The sequence below is a fragment of the Athalia rosae genome, chromosome 6, assembly GCF_917208135.1.
Source record: "Athalia rosae chromosome 6, iyAthRosa1.1, whole genome shotgun sequence".
Classification (NCBI taxonomy): domain Eukaryota; kingdom Metazoa; phylum Arthropoda; class Insecta; order Hymenoptera; family Athaliidae; genus Athalia; species Athalia rosae.
Genome location: NC_064031.1, coordinates 8,892,608 through 8,908,280, shown reverse-complemented (window position 1 = coordinate 8,908,280; position 15,673 = coordinate 8,892,608). Strand labels below are relative to the sequence as shown.

The 15,673-nt window shown below is 46.2% G+C and overlaps 1 protein-coding gene across 12 annotated transcripts in view; it reads left to right on the top strand.

Moving 5' to 3' along the window:
- Positions 1-15,673, top strand: part of LOC105693657 — a 77,077-nt gene that overhangs the window by 28,549 nt on the left and 32,855 nt on the right. For all 12 annotated transcript variants that reach the window (XM_048657094.1, XM_048657096.1, XM_048657103.1 and 9 more), the window contains 4 exons: positions 1,579-1,658; positions 1,737-1,811; positions 7,545-7,628; positions 8,791-14,136. In XM_048657094.1, the coding sequence (XP_048513051.1) occupies positions 1,579-1,658; positions 1,737-1,811; positions 7,545-7,628; positions 8,791-14,136 (5,585 nt within the window). The remainder of the gene's footprint in view (positions 1-1,578; positions 1,659-1,736; positions 1,812-7,544; positions 7,629-8,790; positions 14,137-15,673) is intronic.

The following is a 15,673-nucleotide window of genomic DNA, read 5'->3' as shown; positions in this document are numbered from 1 at the left end:
AATTTAACTCGCGAATTCGTGTTCCTGAGGTCAGAATACATGAAAAAAGCGTCCTTCGATCGATTTCAAAAGTTCTTCATTTTTGGCACCAAAATCAACAAAATTCTAAGGGCTATGCCCTAAATTTTATGGACTTTGACCAAAATGAGGCAAAAATTTCAGTTTTTCCCCAAGCGAAAGAGTATCTCGCGTGCCAATAATGTCTGATACTCGTGACAAAGGCCTATCTCTCTCCCGGTAATATCCTTTTCCATTAAACTGCACCTGATAGTAATCCTCGCCTGCAGCATATTGTAGCACGATGTACAACATGATACCCATCCCTGCGCAATCCATAGATACATACCATTTTTCACCTACGACTGGTTCACGTGACGGATCCATGGAATAAAACATGAAATACCGAGTGACAAAGACGCGGCGGCGATATGGGGGATGAAAGAACAAAACGCAGCTACCGGTGCCGAGGAATCAATTAGTCTAGTTTCATTAAATCGCAACAGAGTTCCACGATTGGGGAGTTTTAGAGATGTTCGAACATCACACGATCGCTAATGATTCGCGGATTAGCGCCAGCTCGGGTAATTAGCATCGGCAAATGCGTTCGCGCGTATCAACAGATTTTCAATAATGGGCATTGTACGTGCGCTAAAGCACGATGTTATAAAATTTTACTCCCCTGTTCGATGATTCACGAAATTTTATATAATATATCTGATCGAAGGTAATCGCTCCGCGGATCGCATCGCTTCTGGCGTAGAAACTACTCGAATAAACGACCACGACCACGACGACGACGATTCTGATAATGATGATTAATTATTTCGCGTTTGAAATCCGCCGCCAATCGCGCACGATTAATCGCTCTCATACCTGATCTCCAGCACTACCGAATTTCCTTGTCATTCATTCCTCTGTGATTTATACTCCGTAGATACTGTTCGCATATCTGGCGAGGTGGTTGGCTATGGTTTTCGATTAAAACGATGATTCGCTCGCGACGATTTTCCGCGTCTACAAGAACCTGCGAGTTCAGAATTAATGAAACGCCGGATTTCAACGATTCGATGCAAAGACCCGAACAGGGGGGAGAAACGAGGAAATTGAAAAGCAGAGATCGTCCACGGATGTAAAGTTACGAGTGAAAATTTTCGAAAACAAAAATTCGGAAAATAAAGGAAAAAACACGTGCACACAAATCGAACGTGAAAGCGGGGGATTTTCGAGGGGGGGACGGAATCGCGTATAAAAGTGTCGCACAATGGCGTGCACGGATAGACTGATTGAAGCCGGAAACACGCCGACAGGCAGTGAGGTCACGTGACGTCAGAGGGGAGCGCCGGTTTTTATACACTTGTGATTTCAATTGTGTCGATTTGGTTGTCGGAGACCGCGCGTCTGTGCGCGTGTGTCATTTGAAAATACACGCACGCCGCTGTCAATTTTGTAAAGTCATCGACTCAGCGCACCACAGATTCGTGAGAGTCACATTTTTCGATCATCGTCCCGATCCCTCCTCCCGTCCTAGCGGATAAAAATTTTCCGAAGCGATTATTGATTTTTCTTTTTCTTCCCCAGGGAAGGACAAATTGGCTCGCCCAAGAGACGGATATACAAAAGCAGTCTGCAGGAAAACACGTCAACGGAAACTCTGAAAAGTGAGTTACCACGGGTGGAATCGAATCGAATGGCAAATTTCTCACACGCACGGCTCTGACGGTGTTTTAAATTTTCAGAAATCACCACGAAAACCATCAGCTCGAACACTCGCCTGGTCCAGCAGACGTCCGAACAGAAGATCAACGGATCCGGTGAGTGAATCGGATGAAATGTTACAGTGAAGTTATGAGAATTCGTGGAGAACGGTTGCCGGATCTGGTCGCAGTGGAGCGAGGGATATCCATTAGGCGATTAGAAGCGAGCGGCTCTTCTAATAATAATATAACTCCCCGACAGAACTCTAACTGATAATAGAAAACCGATATTCAGCTGCTGCTTCCGCGACGAGATGTTTGCGGTGTCGCGGATAGTCGGGGTGATATTCGCCATTCGAATGAGTTGTTAATTGGATCAAAGATTTTTCGCGTTCAATAGCGTCCGTCGAAACTCGACACTTCGATTAATAAACGCGGTTGATGTTGATCGTCGCTTAAAACGAACGCGGCGTATGATTTATGGATTTGCACGGTCGCCCGTTAACGTTTCCGCTTGTAACTCGTGCGCGAGTGCTTTCGATCAAAACTCCCAACAGTTTTCATCGGTGTCGAGTGCCACCGCGAAACGCCGGTCGAAATGACGTTTGCGGAAATATAACGTTGCACATTCCGACGCCGCGCGTTCGCCGCGGAATCCTTTTCACGTTGTCTCCTCGAACGGGGGGATAAAAACGGGGGAGAGAAAAATGTCGGCCTCCCCCTAATAAGGTAACGTAACGCAAAGTAGTCAGCGGCGACGACAACCCACGCCCGAAATTACCAAATTACATAGCAGAACTAATACCTCCAAAGCGAATCACCGGCTCACCAATCACCGAGCAATCTTCGCTCCGCAGCGTTTCGAACTCTTTCCTTCGCTCGATACCGGCTACTTACACGTTTCCTTCTCTCTGACGATCTTCAAGCGATCCAAAGAACGAAATTACCCGATGTTACGGACCTGTGGTTTACCCAGCGCACTCGGGCGCCGCACCCTTCGCTTTAGACGTTCCTTGACTACCGGCCAAAGCGATTGTCTTTCATTATTTTATAAAAGACGACCCGCGATCTTTCTGTGTTCTTGTCAAGTTTCGACCCAAACAGTTTTCCAACCGAATAAAACACCCTTCGATTTTTGACCGAGAGCTTTTTTTTTTTTGCTTTCGAAAAATTTCGAGGGGTTGTGAAAACCCGCGATTTTTTTCATCGAGCCTCGTCGAAGGACCTGCAAATTTGTCACGTGACGGTTTTCACGCGCACGTGTGTCTCGTGGATATGTACACATCGTACATATGTATATGCAGACTTTATGTATAATTAGTGTCGTTGTACTATACACGCGCGTGTTGGATAACATCAAATTCATTAATTGTGTCAATTACGATCTGTGCAGATTATTCTGACAAATCATTTCCAATTACATAATGAACGACGTAAAATTTTACTCGAAGTATTCCACGCGATCGATATTTTTCATGAAGTTATTCGATTAATTACGTTTCGTAATATAATTTGAATGTAATTCAATAAACTATGGACGGCTGAGCTCCTTGACGTTATATTGCAACCGTTTTTAATTCAATTAAATTACCGGCAAAAGTTAATAGTGTTTTAATAAACCCGCGTAAACTATGGATGGATTAGCTCCTTGACGTTACATCGCAACTGTTTTTAATTCAATTAAATTACCGGCAAAAGTTAACAGTGTTTTAATAAACTCATTGTCCGTAGAAAAATTGTTAAACCGTGTCCAACTGACGACATTTTTTTCCAAAATTTCGGCGCAATGAAACTGATTGAAAATTTTGAACACTGAACTTCGACGAAAAGTTTGGAAAAGATTTTTTCCTCCCTTTACTTTGGAGAGCTAAATTTTTCCAAATGCAATTATGAAGTTACTAGCCTGTTCCAAGTGTTTGTCGGGAGTTGACGAGACGAGATCGTCGAGACGATTTAACGCAAATGAGCCGGCTAATCCGTTGATAATAACCAAACGTCCCTCCGCGAATTCCGGGCAAAAAACTTCTTTCGCTCCGAGAAAATCTTTGCCGCGAGTCTTTCGCGTCTTCGCTTCTCCGTGGAAGTTTCGCAAGTCGAAACCTAAGGTCAAGGTTGAAACGCGACACAAAATAAAGAAGAGAGACCTGGTCAAGGACAGAAAAAAGTCCGACGATACGATTTTAAAGAAAAATAATGGACCGTCCGAAAGATCCACGAACGACGGATCGACCCGCGGCGGAGGAAAAACTTGGAAAAGATTCAGCGACGGGTCGAATAAATTTTATTTGGAACCTCTGTCGCCGGAACACATCGAGAGAATCAAATTGCTGGACAAGCGGAGAGAAGAATCGAGCAGAATTGGAAAGAATGCGAACTTGGAAGAGGAATATTACAGCCACTTGGAGGCTTTGAAATTTTTCATCGATCCGCCGGCCTGTTTCAAAGATGTGACCGATCGGCTCGATAGTTTGCAAAATAAATTGGACGAATTGGATTTCGAGAGATTGAAAGCGGGCGACGTTTCGAGCGAGGAAAAGTATCCCATCCCGAACGGCGGCGACGATTTGAAATTTGAAAATAAATTGAGCACTCTGGATTTCCGAAAAATGAACACCGTAGGAATTTCCAACGTTCAAGACGGATTCGGCAAACCACCCCACGATATTTACAATAAATTTTGCGTCGAACCGTTGGACGAAATAATCCAAGAACACATGAAGATCGAACAGGCCATGATCCGTCTGTTTAACAGGGAACCCATACTGAAAAAAAATAACCAGTGCAATAAATCGAACGAGCATACGAACGCGAAAAAAGAAATTCCAAAAACCGTGAGATTCAAAGTGGAAGAGGAAGCTCCGAAGACCGACGAAAGTGCGGAAGAGGAAGCTGTCGTGAAGAATTTGAAGATAGTTCAACGGGAAGCTGAAGATCTCAATAAGATTTTGGCTTTGAAAACATCGATGAGTATTGAAAACATATTCACGGAAACGAACTTTGATTTTACAGACGAAATTTTCAATTCACCGGATGTCATAACGATATTAGGTAATGCCTCTTAAAGTATCAAAAAAAGGTTGTAAGAAGGTCCTGGGCAACATGCCCACGCGAAACGTAACGAGATCCTCTCTAATTTGGTAATTCTATACCAAAACGAATATCTGATTATATAGCAGTTCCGACGCAGATATTCGGATCGAATATAATTTCGAAGTAGACAACGTGTTCGTAGATGAATTATAAAGTCGATCCTGATCCGACAACCGGTCAAGCTCATCAAAGCGTTCAGCCCACGGAGATGCGCGCATTTATAAAGTATTCTCCGTCGAACAATACTTCCCGGAAATAACTATCTCCCTGTTGTAGTTCGTAGTTACCTCTATATACCATACTCACGTACAATCGATGATGTCGAGCAACTAAACAGGAAATTATTCCTTCATCGACGAAGTTGCTTGCGGCAGCGATTCGCCGCGGTGCAGATAGTAAAATTTTCGTCCACTTTATTTTTTTACCTTTTTCGAGCGTACGTAACAAAACCGCGTATACCTTATTCGGTGTGATACAACCGCCTACTTCCTACGCGTTTTCAGAATCCGGTAGCTCCCAGGAATTTTCTCATATTATCCTCTCTCGACCTACATCTCCGGAATAGTATGCGTGTAAATTCCAAGGATCCAGAGATCACCCCGCGCGCCCCTTTCATCCCTCGGCGGATCGAAAACCAACCGTCGTCATCGCCAATTACGATAAATTAAGGAAAACGAAGAAGATCGTCTCAAGTCGTATTTCAATCCACCATATCACATATACGATTCGTAAATCCGAGATACGCGTAACGATCCGAAAATTACCGTCGTTGAAAAAAAAAAAGAAAAAAAAAATGGCAATAATAGCTGCTGCAGAGTTGAATGACGTGATCGATAGCGACGTTATAAATAAATTACAATCGGATACGACTCAAAACGTGAGTCACCTTTCGACGTCTGACGTAACTGTAACGACGGAGAGAAAGAAACGAAAAAACCGAGCAGCCTGGACCGCTGCAAAATCATCCGTTCCATTTGGAAGTAGAGAATTAAATTTACTCTATGGTGTATTTTATCTGGATATCCCATTGGGATATTGATAGTTCGTTTCATTCACGCAATTCATAATATGGTTTCCGACGTTGAAAGCGTTTCAACAAATGTCGCGCAAAGGACAACTACTTTAAATGAAACGTTTATACGTACGAGTGGTACGAGTATCGATAACAGTTTATATACCATTATAGGGCCCCATAGGACTTATATGGGTGCGTCGTCACGGCCCGGGGCCGCCAAGCCCTCGCTTCCGCAAGTCGTCATCCATCTTCCGCATGGTCGCTTTTAAAAACCGGGCCCCGTTTTTTTCTCTCTTTTTCCCCCCCCCCTTTTTTTTTTTTTTGTTTTGAATATCTCCCGCTTCCCTGCATTCGCTCCCCATAACCCTTCTTCCCTCCGAGTTTTCACGACGCCCGACTCGTTTGTTGATGTTATTTAGAATTATTATCATTCTCTCACGATGACGTAATAAAGGGATCTCCACCATCCCTGTGACCCAATTATTCGGACATTATATTTTGATCCATTACTATTTTGTTTTAAACTTAAAAATTTTTTTTCTTTTTCTCGTACGTTTGTCATTTTTATTTTCGTGACGGAGGAAAAAATTCTTTTGTTGTTTCTACGTTTGACATTGCCCACCCTCTTACTTTTACTACACAGGGATGTACCTATAGTCTTAGGTGTCTCGAGTGCTTGGGAATAATTAAAGTGTCACTCGGTTCCTTGTTCCCATACACAGATTTCTCTTTTTTTTTTTTTTTTTTTTTTTTTAACGCGGGCTCGGGTAGAATAAGATTTCAAGACTCGTGCAGTTTTGAATCAAACGGCCGTTCGTCGTCGTTTCTTTCGATATTTTCACAAGGATTTCTGACATCTACGAATTTTGAAATTCGACCAAGAGGAAAAGTATGTTCGGGGACGATTTTTGTCCAACTAATTACAGCGTCGACGTACCATCGAGAGATACTCTAAAATTTTGCGCTAATCAACGAAGTGAAGTTCGCTTACGAAAATTGTAGAGACGATGAAAAAAATTTAGCACCCACTCGGTTGATTCGGTTGCGCTCTCCCACGAATTTATCGCGAGGTAATGCTCGCCTAGATATATTATAGGATAAACGAACGTAGCTATAGATCCGACCGAAGTATTGTTCGATGTAATCACGCACGCTGCCGTAACTAGACGGGTGTTGGTAGGCCGGCGATGATGGGCCGCGGGGGTGTAGAAGAGGGGAAATAAAGGGGATGAAGAGTGGGAAATTGAATACAGACACGGAAGGAAGTGGGGCTCGGAAGCGTCGCCGTCCATGAGGTGGGCGGATGGGATGAGACTAAAATCACAGCGGAAAGCTGTCCTCGGTTCGCGAAGTTTCCTACACTCTGTACTCGTTGCACCGACATCAAACGTGTAACATTCCAGCGGGAGAAACGACAAAAAAAATCCTTCTTTTTTTTTTCTTCTGGCTCGTTGAATAAAATAAAACGGGCGAGTCGATCGAGAATTGAGTTTTCACCGATTTTTCGTTTCATTTTTGAAAAACTCCAGTGTAACGTGTTTCGTCGTTGACATTTATTGGTGATTAGTGATTTTCCGGATCACGTGTATCGGACGAATCGTTAGGTGAGCTCGTCATCTTTTGAAAGGAGAAAAATTCATTGACCTGATCGGTTTTTTTGTTTCTTACTTCGGTTTTTGTGCGGACGGCTTGTTCATCGATCGATTTGGATTCGTCTCTAACCACGACAATTGTGATTGTTACAGATGATACGAGAAATGATAGAAGTTACGTCGGTCAAAACGGTGGTCTGAAAACATCGACGGATCAAAGCAACGGGGAAGTGAAAAGTGAGTTGCATTCATCCATTCGTTTGTTCTTTACTCCGTCTACGAACGGTTTTATTAACATTCTTTCGTACTGAATTTTTCTAACGCACTTACTAATATCACTCTACTTTTATTAAGAGAATCAAAGTATGCACTTTTAAAACGTTGGTCCGGTGCATGAATCGCTATACAGTGCATGACAATATAATAATTAAAGTGAAAATTTTTCACCATGCTACACAAACGCACGCTGGAAACTTGGCGCTTATTTTTCACTCGATACACAGAACACATTTAAACAATTAAATTATAGTCGGGAGATAACACGCGATCGCTGAAATGTTGGCGCGTACCCGTGTCTCGTTTCAATCACGTGATTATACTGTACCTCTTCGGTCACGTGATTTATTCAGAGTTTGTAAAATATTTATCTAAACTATCGCGATCTATTCCACTCGCGGGTGACGTCGACTCGCGACGAAGTCCACGTTTACGTTTATTTACTGACCACGGTTAGAGCATTGCTATCTTCACGATTCGTGTCAGATGCCTACCGCCTTCCGTTGCACGCTCTTCTTATCTCTTCTTATCAAACGAAGGCCAATTCGCGTTAGCGAAGACCTAATACCTGACAGTGAGTCGCTCGTTTTCGTCGTCCGGGTAGTTCGAAATAGCGAGTCGCACTTTGCCATCGGACGTTTTGTGTCCATAGCTCTTCGTCACTCATACATTCTTTTTTTCTCCGTGAGTGTACCGGATTCGAATCATGTTTCTCGCTCGCGTTCTACCTCGACAGGGGACAGAAAAAGGGTGCAATCGATGTACCGGAGTGGCCCAAGGCATGATTTTAATGAAGTGATCGTAAGGTTTGTGGCTTGTGATTTTGCAATGTGTACTTCGTGCTCATTTTTCATCCTGATCCCGTCGAAAGATTGTGAACATTGTCATCGCGTATCTCGACGCTGCAGTCGACGTGGACGCTCTGTCGTTGAATATTTGTAGAATTAGGAACGAACGTATACCCTGGGAAATACATGAGGATAAGAAATGAACACGCGAGAAATTTTCTTTTAATTTTTATTTTTCGATTGTGTGAAATTCTGACGATGAACTGTCTAACGTTGACTCACTTACTCCCGGAAAATTATCATCCTCGGTCGGTATTCGTCCCGCGTATTCCTAGGCGCAGAGGATTACGAAGCTCTGGACTACGCGACCGACGCTGAAGACGCATTTTCGACGATGCCGCATAACGCGCGTGCTAGGAAAAACCGACGAAATCGTCAACGGAAACGTTTTCAAGCTGCGACGACGGACAAGTGTCCCGCGAGCGACGAGACCTCCTCAGAGGTCGCTCCGCCCAACGAAATAAACGAAAACTGTAACGGCGCCCACGTTGGCGAAGGTCAAGACGCCGTTCTCAACTCTGAAAATGAAAACGACGAAAGTGTCGTCGCGCCGACGAGGCTAAACGGAAACGAGGAGGACGCCACCTCCGAGAATTTGGACTCGGAAAAGGACGACGTTGTTTACGAGAGCATAAATTTCTCGAAAAGGAAACCGAAGAATCGTTGCAGAATAGAGAAGAAGGCGTTGGACACGGAGATCAGAATCTGCGAGATAACCACCATCCGCAATCTTCCCTGCGAAGCTAAAGTCGATCACATACCCGGTGTGGGAATTTTGGAGACCGGGAGCACCAAGGCCGTCGAACCCTTTGTGACCGTCGACGAACCCGTCGAACCTCTTTCGAAAACCGTTGCCTCGGCTGTCGCCTTGGCGTTGTTGAAGAAAAACAACAGCCTCGACATCCACGAGGTCAGCGACAGCGACGTCGAACCGGACAACAGCAAGGTTATCGTCGTCGAGGTGGAATCCGACGTCGAAAAGGAACCCGTCGGCGAAATCGTTGATCTCGACGAAGAAAATACCACCCTGACGCAATCCGAGGTCGTTGAAGAGGACGCGACTTTAGAGAAATATTACGAAGATTTGAGGAGGAAAAGAGAGAAGGTCAAGGATGAGGAGAAAACGGTAAGATCCGACGAAGAATCGCTTCTGACGGCTGAAGAGCAGGAGCTACTGAAACCAGAGCCACCGATGTCGAAAGAAGTTGAAGAAAAGCTGCGTTGTTTCATCGAAGGTCTGAAACTCCCTGCATCTCCCGAAGAAGCGAGAGACGATTGTCAGAAGGCTGAGGACGAACGAACCAAAGCGGAAAGCAAGGCGGCTAAGAAAGCAAAGAAACGCGCCATTTTGGAGTCGTATTTTTCGCAGACCCAAGCAGCGAACCGATTCCTCGGTATAATTCAAGAGGAAGGTGAAAAATTATCGGAGGATGACGAGCAACATATACGGGACTTCATCAACGAAGAGATAAGCAAGTACCGAAGGGAGGAGCGAAAGTTGCGGGAGAACGCGGATCACGAAGAGCTCGAGGAATTCAGGAAAAGTCACATCAGCGTCAGAATCGAAGGGCCCGATTTGGTCTTCCTGAAAGAAAGCTCGGACTCGCCGACTACCAACGAAAACGAAATCACACCTCGGGAAGAAAACGTCTACGAAAGTATCGAGTTCAAAAACCAAAACCCCTCGAATTCCGACGTCGTCAAAGTCACGACCTCCGTCAAGGAGCTACCGGTTCTCGAGGACGTACAACGTCGAAACTTGGCGTCCAACCACGTCAATGCGCGGGATTCCGAAAGCAGGCATCCCCCGGATCCACCGAAACGTTCGTCGAGTTTCAACAACGACGTTGAACCTCAGCGACCACCGACACCACCGGAAATAGACTATCTCAACGTTCTTCCAGAGGTGCCACCTCTTCCGCACGGCGTGAATTCGACCGGACAGAAAATACCACCGGTACCACCGATCCGCAGGAAAAGTGTGCACTTCGCCGAAGAAGACGAGATGATTCTCATCCCGGAACGGCCTCCCCCCGCGGTCCGGGAGGAAGAGAGCTTCTTCCGCGAAAGCGGATGCATCGCGGACTCGATCTACGAAAACGTAAATCTCACCAGAAGCACTTGCAAACACCCGCCGGACGGTTCTTCGAGAAGCGATGTGGGGCGTAACCTGCACACCGTTAGAATATGCCAGTCTAACGTTAAGACGGAAGAGAACACGGTCGACTTCATTAAAACATTGTTGACAATTTTGACGCAACGAAACACGACGTACCAGGACGTCCAGGGCTTTTTGTCGGGCTTCGACCTCGGTGTTCTGCCGAAGAATATCAGAGACATAATCGACGAACTGATGGAACCCAGTTCACGTGCGTCGAGCGAAAGTGACAGTACAGAGTTGCGTAATGCTTCGGATTTCGTTTCCGAAAATATTGGCGGGTCGAGGAATGACGCCACCCCTGAAACGGCGCATGACCGAGGTGACGAAAATCCGAGAGAATTGCCAAATTCTACCCACACATTGTTCGAAGTACCCGACGGCGCCGTGGCCCGTACGGAGAGTAACGTCAGCGAGTCCCGTCCTAGTCTCGATGAAGAGTTTCTGAAGGAATTTTCATCCAGAAGTGAACGTAGCGCGACGTCTAGTACGACCGCCCAGGAAGCGGCTGTCATTGAAGCGAGGGAAAAAAGGGAACGGATAACGACCGAAATTGACGCGTTTACGGCGGATGCCGCGCGACTTTGCCCCGTTAAAAATAACCAAAGTGAAAACACGTTGGATCAGCGTGAGAATAATAGCGAGAAGCACAAGTTGGAGGAGGCGTTGTGCTCTACGAACGCCCTGAGTCCGGCGGAATTGATAGACCAAGATTCGTCCAGCAGTGCGGCATCTTTGAGCACGGCCAAGTACAACCCCGAAAGTTCGTCGTTGACCGACATAAACTCCGTCATTCACGAGGACGAGAAAACGACCACGGATTCCCCGCAGCCCAAACGTAAACTGAAACTCCTCAACGAAAACGGGGATCAAAAGACCGACGGAAAGGAGGACCAAGATTCCCCCCAGCCTATACCCTACTCTCCGGTGGAGGACTTCTACTACCCCACTTTTGACGAATCGGAGGGATTCGACAATTTGGTCGACGCTAAGCCCGACTTGCTCAAAGATTTGTGCATCAAAAAAATACTTTCTCTACCGTACGGCGAGCAGATCATCAACGAGATAACCCTCCCGAAGTTCAACATATTCAAGAACCTCCAGACGATTCAAGAGTCCGTCAATCTGATCCCCGAAGGGCAAACGAGAAATTCCAAGGGTCCGAAATCGAACGACGGCAGTTCTGATCCGAAAACAGCCGACACCGAAGGACCAAGCTCCGAGGAGATGAGCGAGCGAAGACCTCGGACTTGGATGGGCGTCCAGACCAGAGAAGACCCGCAAGTCTTCGTCTGCCTCTCGCCGTCGCAGCAGACCAAGAAAAGCCCGACCATCAGCGCCGACAACCTGCTCGATCTCCACAAAAAGTTCATCGAACGTCGCGGCTACCACGAGTCGGAGAAACGCGATGAAAAAATCCTAGAAACGTACCGAATGGAGGTGCGCAAAGAGGATGAAAATCTTGGCTCCCTCTTGCGATCTGTGGGTGTGGAAGATGATGCTAGAAACGACGGTCGGTCGTCACGCTGGAGTGGGGATTGGCACATTCCGATGCCTAGCAATCGTCTCTTGGAAATTATAAAAGAAAACTCAGTAGCCTCGCACGTCGGTGGTTCGGGTACGTCGTCCAAGATAGAGGGTATCGTACCGCGGAGTAAGGACGCGATACACGACTATTATTGCGGTTCGAAGTGCACCGGGTCTTCGCGTAACGCGAACGGTGTTAACGGGAAAAATTGCGCCACCATAACGCGCGTTCCCTCGTTGGAAGAAAATCAGGAGCGTTTGAGGGCCACTCGACTGTCCGATTGGTTAAACTTGGCGAGACGCAACTCGGTCGATGATACGAATAACGCCCCGAAGATGAGTGGTGATTTATTAATAGAGGAATCCAACAGGCGCAAATATGAAACCACTGATAAGTTCGCCGCCACTGGTAACACTCGACCAGTAAACAACGAGGCGTGGGGCGGCTGCCGCGCCGCGCACCCAGAGATATCTGGTTCGGTGAATGTTTCGAACGGTGCGACCGACGTGGAAATCAGCGTGGAACAACGTGCCGAGAAAATAAGCAGAGTGGCTACCCGGAAAATCTCCGAATCGTCGGCCAACGGTACGAAAAACGTCGAACAAGTTCACTACGTGAACAGCGCGCTCATAGACTGTTCGGGCGACCACCCCATCGCGCCCGTTTCCAGATCCGCAACGCCCTTCAGCAAAAATCCCATATCGTGCAACAGTGCTATAATCGATAAATCGGGGACGGGCGTTGAATTCGAAAGGAGGACGCCGATCCCGAAGAAGAACGATGCCGGAAAGCACGTGAACGTTAATTCGGCGTTGATAAACGACAGGCCAGAGGTACCGCCGAAAATGAAGAGATCCGTGAACGTCGACAGATCGTGCATCGACACGACGAGTATCTTTGACAAAGAACCGCCGCGAAATCATCTGCAAAGAAGGCGTCATCAGGAGGGCGACAGGATGAAGCAATGCACGGCTGTGGAAATCATGGAGAATCTCAAACAGCTTCAATCCGATATGAAACAGCAGATGGACGATAGGAGGAGGTTCTCCTTGCCGCAGGAATATTTTGACAAGCAATTGAGCTACATCGAACAGCTCGAGGATCAGCTGAAGAACGTCATCATCGCCGAGGAAGAGGAGCAGAAGGCGTACGAGGAAGTCGTCAACCACGTGGACAAATTGAAACCGAGACCCCACAGCATCATAGGCGGGCCCTCCGTCAACTTTAGGGACTTGAAATCGACGCCTGAAACTTCACGCGACGCCTGGTCCTCCAAGGACCGTCAAAACGACGAGAACGGGTACAAGCACAGAGATGTTTGGCACGAGGAGTCCAAAAATATCACCAAAGACAGATCGGAGTACGTGAAGAAAGACGGTTGTCACGAGGAGTCCAAACGTGTATCGAAAGAAAACGGTTGTAGAACTGAAGAATCGAAGAGCTCCGAAAGTAGAGAGGAAAGATACGTGATATCGAAGAGAGGGGACCTGATAGAGAGGGTGCAGCCGAGATTGAATCCTTTTAGGACGGACAGGCCCAAATCTACGATATCGGCGGTGGCGACCAGCGGCGAAAAGTTTCGCGAACAGATGTACAACGAGTATGTTAATAAAGTTCAGGAACGAGAGGACCGCAAGCAGCACAAAGTTATAAAAATAAGTTCTCACAAGGACGTCGGCAGGCGAGAGAACGAAAAAATCGGTAAACTCAGGGGAGGAAGTATAGAGAAGGAGTTCATCGCACGTGCGAAAAATAGGCTCGACAAGTTCGGCATAAAGCTCGACGAGAGCGAGTCCGAGGTCGAAGGTCAATCCGGCGACAAGGTCAAGAGCGATGAACCGAAATACGTAATCGACGGCGACCAGGTGATCGATGTCAGGACCTTGCCGAAACATCTACAGGAGTTCTTGAGGCTCGCCTCGCAGGACGACGACGGTGAGTGCGCCGTGTCACGTGTGAGGATTTGACGTTTTCTCTGTGCTCACAGTTCGTTCAGTGTTACCGTGTTGATTATCGTAATAAAAATTGAAATAATCAAGTAAAATACTGCTGCACCTACATAGTGCGTTGAAACGTAGATGCTCCGCTGATATATCCTTCGTAATAATTGATTATTAACACCGGCTAACAATTACTTTTTATACAGAAGGAAAAACAGTGCGTATGAGCTTTGGCGGTGATCGTTACGTTGATTACAAAAAATACCGTGACTTCTGTTGATCACACAATTTTTGGCATGAAAAAGTTTTTTTGTTTTTTTTCTTTCATTTCAATTGTGGTTGTTTTCTCAGTTTGAGTTTTGTTTTTTATTTTTCACTTCTTCGGGGGTCTTTCTGATTCGGGGGGATCTGATTTTTGTCGCTCGACGTTGTCGATTGATCCAACGTCATCCTCGTACTCGTCGTTAAATCTCGGATCACACCTCATCGTCATTTCCCAGGTGTTCGCATTCGCAAGTCGAGAGAATTCTTCAACTCTACAGGCCACTCGCGGTACATCGACGATATTTATAAACGTGATCGATACAATCGCTAACGGAGCATCGCAAAATGCACTTTGCACCACGATATGAAATTGCATCGAAAGATAAACTGCAGTCTCCGCGGTTAGGAATTCCATCTGTATTATATCTATCTGGACTCGATTATTCGCCCCGTTCGTCTACTTCTCATTCTACGCGATTAGCTGTGCGCATCGAGTAGATGCGTTCATAGTGCCGCCGACGCGATGCGACTCCGATTAAATAAACTAGAGTTTTCAATCCCGATGGAAAATTATCGAGGTTGCGCAGGTATAGCCGCTTCGAATCGAGAGTCCCGAAGGTTCGTTCCTTTATTTTTTACTTCACTTTCGATAACGTTTGTACGTACGGATGAATTTTTTTTTTTTTTTCTCTCTCTCGACTCGAAACGTGAAAATTGCCGGTGGTCCAATGCTGATTCATAAGCAGAGTTTCGGTTATATTTAAATTCAGAGGTGGAAAAAATAGGCCAAGAAACCGACGTCACGGTAGACTTCTCCACCGCAACGTTGTGCGGCTACGTTTTTCTGCGTCGTCGACGTCGCCGTCTTCCATTCGGCTATTTCTGAGCGTTGCAACACCGAGCACGACGCGGGGCGTCGGTATCGCGCGGCAACGGTAACGATGATATCTATACCTACGCGCGGGGTAAAAATTTTCATCGTAAATACAGTCGTCGAAGGAAAAAATATAAATAAGTAACCGAATCCGAAGTGAAGAGCTATGCACCGCGTCGGTATCACTTACAGAATGACGACTTTTTCTATTTTTTTCTACTCTCGTAGTCGTCTTCGCACATTCGGTTTCTCCATCGGGCGAACCGTCTGAATAATCGACGCATTTTCACAGCTGCACGAGCGTAATCTATAGCGATCGAAGATCTTTCTTTTTTCACCCTGTACCAATTAACAATAATTAACCGTATACGACACGACGCTGACTCCTGCGAGT